At 45.8% G+C, this 8,161-nt stretch overlaps 1 protein-coding gene across 1 annotated transcript; it reads left to right on the forward strand.

The window, feature by feature from the left end:
- The first annotated feature begins 876 nt into the window (after window positions 1-876).
- On the forward strand, window positions 877-7,646 carry Tsn (translin). Its single transcript, XM_048443843.3, has 6 exons — window positions 877-1,096; window positions 2,216-2,309; window positions 3,164-3,260; window positions 4,053-4,168; window positions 4,593-4,672; window positions 4,996-7,646. The coding sequence occupies exons 1-6, from the start codon at window positions 1,031-1,033 to the stop codon at window positions 5,227-5,229; spliced, it is 687 nt and encodes a 228-aa protein (XP_048299800.1). The 5' UTR covers window positions 877-1,030; the 3' UTR covers window positions 5,230-7,646.
- Window positions 7,647-8,161: the final 515 nt, after the last annotated feature.

The raw sequence follows: 8,161 nt of genomic DNA on the forward strand, positions 1-8,161 counted from the left end.
CTATTTGTCCTCATGTCTGCCACATCCCTGAACTTGGAGCTTTTAGAAGCTTCCTCAGAAGATACTTGCATAAAATGGCAGGCCTGGGAGTTTGGCGAAGTGATGACTTAAAGTTGGGCATTGTGGTCCATGCTTGTCATCCTAGCACTGGGGAGATGAAGCAGATCAGAAGGTTCATGTCTACCTAATGAGCTCAACACCAGCTTAGTTAAGTCCCTGATGAATGACAAATGAGCACGTGACTGCCCCCAAGGTGTTTTTTGTTTTGTTTTTCGAGACAGGGTTCTTCTGTGTAACAGCCCTAGCTGCCCTGAAACTTGCTTTGTAGACCAGGCTGGCCTCGAACTCAAGGAGATCCTCCTGCCTCTGCTTCTGGAGTGCAGGTGTTAAAGGCAGCCACCACGATCCGCTCTTTTAATGTTTTTGCTTAACAAATTACTTCTTTTGACATTCTTTTACACTCAGTTTATGCATGTTGTTTGTTGTGAAGTATGCGAATTATTTTTTCTTCCTTTGGTTTGAAGTAAAATAACATATGCATATGCATAAGCAAACGGCACCATTCGCAGGCCCCGCCCTCTCTGAGCCACGTGCCGCTAAGGCGCTCCACGCCTCACTTCCCACCGCGTTTCCCGAGATGCCTATCTACAAGCCTAGGACTTGTGCCTTCCCTCGGCCCCGCCTCCTCAGTTGGAGCAGCCTATCAGCTGGCCTATGGCCACGTGCCTCCGAGGCCCCTTCGGTAGGGCTGTTTGCGGAGATGCCTATCTGCGGGCGGCAGGCGAGGTCCGTCTTTAGTGCTGCTGCCCGGCACGGGACAATGCGCGCGGCGCCTTAGGCAGCGCGGCGGGCAGCCCCGGCTCCGGCGCGCCGCGGCTGTGGGAAGACCCCGGCGCCCGCGGTGGCGCAGAGCCGGTGGACGCGGCGGTAGCGACAGGGACGGGCTGTACAAGCAAGTTCGCTTCTCGTCCGTGAGACGCGCTTCTTCGGCGGGACTCCGGTGCTGGCTGATTGTTGGGCGGCCGGCGCCATGTCTGTGAGCGAGATCTTCGTGGAGCTGCAGGGCTTTTTGGCTGCCGAGCAGGACATCCGAGAGGCGAGCCTCCCCACCTTTTTCCCTTTTCCCTGCCAGGCTGGACTACTTGGTCCCGCCCTGCTCGGTCTCTTGTTTTCGGGTCGGATGGGTTCAGGTTAGGCCGCCTCTCGGTTCCGCATTCGACTTCTCTTCTTGCCTCTCAGCGTCATCTGCCTCTTTGAGTGTCACTTTTCCTTCCTGCCACTTTGAAATACCACTGTTTCAGCATTCCAGTACCAGGCTTCCTTAACGCCCGGGGCTATCATTCAGTACACCTTTCCTGTACTGGTTGCTGGTATTTTTCTCTTTTAAGTACTTACTATTCTTCCTTAAAAACAAAACCAAAACAAAACTCTCCTATAGCTTCTTATCCCGCATAGAATTAAAACAGAAATCTAGATGCTGCTGTGGCTCTTAAGGTCTCCCCCCCCCCCCCCCCCGATCTCATTTTACACTGTATGTTCAACTTTACTATTTCATTCCTCTAATGCTTCAGATATTGTACTGTCTGCTTTTGCTGGAATTTATCTCCTGCTTTCGCTCTTTCCTTTTGTACCGGAGACCCTGTGTGGCCTCGATCTTGAAGCTCTAACCTTTAGCGTCTTTAGTGCTGATATTACAGAAACGGGCGTCACCACGAGAACAATTTGTAGTTCTCCTCCTGACCTTAAAACGTAAAGGATTGCTTTTCTGCTAGCTTTTAAAATCATGAAAAATTAAAAAAATGTTTACGTGTCCTATTTGTTAAATTGCCAAAAGGGATTGCATGCTTCTTCAATGGTTGCTAATGCCTGTCACTAAATGTGTTTAATGAGTGTGTGTGTATAAATGAATGAATGAAAACCACTCAACAAGTCTTTGTTCAATAGACAACATTCACATTACCGACTCTTCATTTTTAAAGTGTCTCAAATGGATACTTGGGCAGGTGGCTGTTTTTCTCTTCTGGCCCCCTGAGGAATCTAAGGCTTTTCGTGACAAGAAGAAGTCTGAGGAACAGTGTGGGTTCACGCCTGAAGAGGCCTTTCTTGTGAAGGTCCCGAGGGCTGTACCTGCATGTGAGGTTGTGGTAGCTTGTTTATATGTGTCTGTGATAATGATTACACTGACCTTATCTAACTTTTATTTTTAATTCTCTAGGAAATTCGAAAAGTTGTTCAGAGTTTAGAACAAACTGCTCGAGAGATTTTGACCCTGCTTCAAGGGGTCCATCAGGGCACGGGGTTTCAGGACAGTAAGTGCTTTACTTTGCTTTTGAAGGTTTCTGTGCAATCTATCAGTCTCTAAATCACTTCCCATTAAGAAGATATACCCAGTACATCCATGTCATTTTGTTGTGTAAAATATCCATTATGCTTCTTTATAGTAGTAAAAATTGTAGCGTAGTGATTTGATCATTTTATGGATTTGCCATATTCTTGGTATTTTGATTGCTTTTCAACTTGTGCATAGTGTGGTTTAAATAAGGATGTTTGTTGCTGTGACATTCTACTGGCTGTAATTACAGCTGCTTAAAATCTTGTAAATCTAGCTTGGTGGTGGTGGCTCACGCCTTTAATCCCAGCACTTGGGCGGCAGAGGCAGGCGGATCTCTGTTGTAAGATGCAGCCAGTGTAGCTAAGAGCTGAGATGGTTTTCTGGTGGAGTCTTATAGTAACAGCTTGCAGGTTTCTAAGGCAAGTCATTTATGTAGTGATGTAGAGGTTTGTTTGTTTGTTTGTTTGTTTGTTTTTGTTTTTGTTTTTGGAGACAGGTTTCTGTGTAGCTTTGAAGCCTGTCCTGGAACTAGCTCTTGTAGACCAGGCAGGACTCGAACTCACAGAGATCTGCCTGCCTCTGCCTCCCGAGTGCTGGGATTAAAGGTGTGCGCTACCGCCACCTGGCTTGTGATGTAGAGTTTATCAGTCTGAGAATCACCGTGAGGCAGCAAGAGTCGGGTGTCAGAGTACAGGTAGGAGTAGATGCTGATGGATACTAGTCTCTGGTTTTCAGTTGTTTCATGTCCAGGTAGACTATATAGATTATTAAGGAAGGACTGTGTTTGCAGTTCGGTAAGTTTTATTAAACTTGACTATCTTTTCTCACCAGTTCCAAAGAGGTGCTTGAAAGCGCGAGAACATTTTGGTACAGTGAAGACGCACCTGACATCTCTGAAGACCAAGTTCCCCGCAGAGCAGTACTACAGGTCTGTAAGATAACGGGCACTGTTCATAACATCAGGCTCTTAAGGTGCTGGATGATTTCAAAGTCTTGTAGAAGGAACCACAAGGATCATGTTGATAATAATGACAGTGAAACTATCTTTTTTTTTTTTTTGTTTTTTTGTTTTTCGAGATAGGGTTTCCCTGTGTAACAGTTCTAGCTGTCATGGAACTAGCTCTTGAAGACTAGGCTGGCCTCAAACCCACAGAGATCTGCCTGCCTCTGCCTCCCGAGTGCTGGGATTAAAGGCGTGCACCACCACGGCCTGGCTGCATTTTCATATTTTCTAATATTTACTTTCAAACAATTTACAAGGAAACCATTACTTTAAATTTTTTTTTGAGATTGTAATTTAATTGCAACATTCCTCCCCCTCCCCTCCCCTCCCCTTCCCTTCCTTCCTTTCCTTTCTTCTGTTTTAGCCCAGGGGGGCTTCAGCCTTGATATAGTAAGGATGATGGCCTTGAACGTCTCATCCTCCTGCCTTTACCTCCTGAGTGCTGGGATTACAGTGTGCCACCATTCCTGGTTTATACTAGAACCCAGGGCAAACACTCTACCCCCTCAGCCGTCTTCAGTTGTAATTTTTATATTAATAAAAAATTGGATTGTGCTTCTAGTTGATTAAACTTACAAGTAAATATTATAAATCTGAACTTACCAAATTTATACCAAATCTACTTAATGTATCTGAGTGCTGAATGGCTTCTGACTGGTTTATATATTGGGGTTGCACACAGATTTTGTTTGTATACCTGCTGTACCTTTGCTGCAGGTTTCACGAGCACTGGCGGTTTGTGCTCCAGCGCCTTGTCTTCCTGGCGGCATTCGTAGTGTATTTGGAAACAGAGACCCTGGTGACTCGAGAGGCGGTTACGGAGATTCTTGGCAGTAAGTGCCTCCGTGTGATCTGAAGAGTCTTATATATTAGCTTAGGTTTTCGTGTCGGGGGGGACTGTCTTTGTCTGTGTTTGTGAGTGTGTGAGGTCAATAACTGCAGTGAATTATTTGTGTGTGCACAGAACGTGCCGTGTGGAGGTCAGAGGACAGCTTGGGTGTTTGTTCCCAAACAAACAAAACAAACAAAAGTGTCCCGTCAGTCAGTCCCAGTATTGAACCGAGGTCATCAGGCTGGGAGGCCACCATGAGCCGCGTGCTGTAGTATCTGTAGAGTTGGTAAGGGTGGGAACACCCTAAGAAGCTAGAAAGGATTTTCATCTCTTCATTTAATTGTACACGTGTGTATATTTATATTCTTCTGCTTAAATTGCCTTCATATCATAACTGTCTTTTTTTATTCTGATGTGTTTTTTAGTTGAACCAGATCGAGAAAAAGGATTTCATTTGGATGTGGAAGATTATCTCTCAGGAGTTTTAATTCTTGCCAGTGAGCTGGTAAGAAGTGTGGGTGTTGGGTGTGGTCCATCTGTGAATGTCCATGTGGAGGCCCGAGGATAAACTTGCTGTCATTCCTTGTGCTGGCCACCTTTTTTTTTTTTTGAAGGAAAACGTCGTGTTTATTGTGTTTGTATGCGTGCATGTGCTGTGGAGTCTGCATGGAAATCACAAGACGAATTTTAGTGGGTTCTGTGCTTAACATGTACATGAACGCAGAGCACCAGTTCAACATAGGTGTCTAGATTTGAGGTTCTAGCGGTTACTGGGAGGAGGTGCCGAGGGAGAAACCTCACAGTGACGCCCTGATTTCTCCCGTGCAGTCGCGGCTGTCTGTCAACAGTGTAACGGCCGGGGACTACTCTCGGCCCCTTCACATCTCGACTTTCATCAACGAGCTGGATTCAGGCTTCCGCCTTCTCAACCTGAAGAACGACTCCCTGAGGAAGCGCTACGACGGCCTGAAGTATGATGTGAAGAAAGTAGAGGAGGTGGTCTATGACCTTTCCATCCGCGGCTTTAATAAGGAGACAGCGGCGGCTTGTGGTGAAAAATAGAAGCTTCTCCCTGCGGCTGGCCTTGCCGACCTGGCCTTTGCTAGGGAGGGCTAGCACGGTGCCTCTTCTGTAGTTAGCACGCCAGTTGCTAAACACTGCGCTTTATTTTCGTAACCAGCTGTGTGGTGTGAGTATTGAGTATCAGAATTGAGATACTTTTTGGATATATAAAAGCCCTTTTTCCACGGATAGAATTTTTGTTGAAGTTTCAGTGAACTTGCTGTGTACTTTGTTGTATTCCCATTTTGTCGAAAGTGTAAATGTTGGTCTCTTGGTAAAAGTCCTTTTCTTGCTTACCTGACTGTTGATGTACTGATTAACAAGTTTCTTGTCTTGTTTGTGATTCTTCCAGAAGTGACCCATGTTTTCTAGGTCCGAGTTAGTGCTCCATTCCCAGTCCTAGCCTGGATATAGTGTGAGAATGGACAAGGGAACTTTATTTTCCCCTTTAATGTAAGCCTTGTAAATTAGTTAATTTTTTTTTTTTGCCAAGAAAATTAGAGGCCCCAATTCTTTCACTGCCATGAGAATACAGCAGATGAAGCTGTATGGTCCAGCTCAGCAAGTCCAGTTTAGAAAGACCTTCTCTGAAGTGATGTCTCTGTTTGCTTAGAGCACCTTGTTTTCTGAGGTCACCTTACGTCCTGCCTGCCATAGCAGTTGTAGTCTCCACACCTGTCTTGAGCTAACACCTGTGTGCTGTATCCGTAAGCCAGGAGACCTTTTCCCAGCAGGCACTAGACCTGGTCTGGGAGTAGAAAGCCATCCTCGTGCATTCATTCATTAGCTGTATCCGAGGAGCGTCTTCTTACAGAAAATAGTGCTGTTTGGTGTGGAAGAAAGTAAAACTTGACTTTAAAAATACCATGTGATTGGTAGTATTTTTTGGAATAAGAAATTTCAGGTTTTGATGCTATCATTACCTTTTAAATGTGTAGTTCATGGTAGTCATGAAAACCTTGTGAACTTTTCTGACCCTTCTCTTTAGATAGTATAAGAATGCATATCTGGCTATTCTTGGGGCAGGACTAAAATTGTTAAAAGTCACAGCTAGTGATGTAGCTCTGTGGTAGAGCACTTGCCTGGCAGGTGTGAGGCCCTGGGTCCATCGCTGGGACTTAAAAAAGACAAAAAGCCCAAAATCCAATGAACAAAAATACCCTACTTTTTTTTTGTACCCTGTGAAAGGAAGCTGCTGGTATTTCCAGTGTAACAGAAAGTATTTAGGAATGTCCCCTTTCTTGCTTGATAATAGTTTGGGCTTCTTGTTTGTGTAATGGGCTATGTGACACTGGCTTTTATCAGGTGGTGGTTTAAGGCTTGACTGGAAAGTGGGGCCTGAGAGTGCAGGCTTGTACTTCAGTTACTCAGGAGGCTAAGGCAGGAGGATGGCAAATTCAGGCCTCAAGGCTTGCCTGACTAATTGAGTGAGACCTTGTGACATAAACAATCTAGAAGACTAAGGGTGTTTCAGCGACCGCGTCTTCCTAGCGTGTTCGAGGCCTAGGTTCAGCCCCTCATTTTGCAGTGGGGTGAAGCAAGGCCGACCTTAATCTCCTTCACAGGAAAGGAGCAGGGATGAGGTGTGATTGCTCTATATGGTTGGGCAGGTAGACCAGCTTTCTTCAAGGTTCTTTTTGCTGGGTTAGAATAGGTTGTTAGGCAATTTTTTGTTAGTTTGCTCTTTGAGACAGAGATTTGCTAATAGTCCAGGCTGGCCTGGGACTCACACCTCTGTTTCCACCTCCTGAGTACAGGTTTAGGCTCTTGAAAGTGTCCAGGAAGGTTGTTTAAAATGCTCAGTGTTAGCACAGGCTGAACTGAGTAGGTTTTTCAGTTGCACGTTCAGCTAGAGACAGGAGGTTCCACAGGTCCTTGCTTTGTTGTTCAAGTGTGGGTTCTGTTGGATACATTAAAGCTCTTGCCAAATGTTTTAGATTTTCCTATTTAGAGACAGAGGGTGTGATGTCCCACCTGTAGTGTTGTCTAGATTGGGCTCAACCCCCTGGGCTCAAGCTCTCCTCCTGCCTCAGCCTGCCAAGCAGCTGGGACTCTGGCCAGTGCCGTTGCACCTCCCTGACTCTTGAACTTGAGTGCTAACAAGTGCAGTGAAATCTTACCTTCTGGTGTCGTAATTCCCCTGGAGAGTTTAGAAGGTCATTTTGATGATTAGTTGTGTTTGCTGCTGGCTTGTAAAGCAATAAACCTGTTTGTGGTCTCTTTGTTAAGGTAGTGTGTTTCTGTTTGAGCTCTCTGTGGGGAAGGAGCCTAGAGTGGTGAGCACATGCCGCTGTGAGATAGTGACCCTAACCAGGACACCACTGACCACTCCTGGGCTCTAATGTGAAGTACAGGCAATGTCTGGAATCTACCTCCACCAGGACATTAAAGGTATTTGAATTGAAGATGTCAAGAAACTGTGCCTCTGGTTTTAGTTTATGTTTTTGTTTTGATGACCCGTGGATTAAACCAGAGCCTCACATATGCTAAACGTTCATTCTACCACTGAGATACACCGCTCCCAGAATTATTCTTTGTTTTTTTGAGACAGGGTCTCATGGAGCCCAGACTGGCCTTCAGTTTACTGTGTAGCTGAGGATTATTTAGACTTCTGATCTTCCTGCCTCTAGTTCCTGAGTGCCAGGCTTTCAGGTGTGATCCACAGTACTGTCATGCTGGGGATCAAGTCCAGGGCTTTGCACATGCTAGGCAAACACTCTACCGCCTATGGATCGCTTCAGCCTCAACTGTGTTTTAATTTTAGGAAATCAGGGCAGCCAAAGAGATCATGGCTCTTTCAGAGGACCTGCATTGGCTGTCCAGCACCCATGTCAGTCTGGTGGTCAGCTGCCTGTGACTGCAGCTTCAGGGGTGCCAGGAAATGGGATTCTCTCTTTGGGTTTCCTCGGGCAATTGTACACACATTCGTGTA

The sequence above is a fragment of the Myodes glareolus genome, chromosome 5 (assembly GCF_982192425.1).
Source record: "Myodes glareolus chromosome 5, mMyoGla1.1, whole genome shotgun sequence".
Taxonomy (NCBI): domain Eukaryota; kingdom Metazoa; phylum Chordata; class Mammalia; order Rodentia; family Cricetidae; genus Myodes; species Myodes glareolus.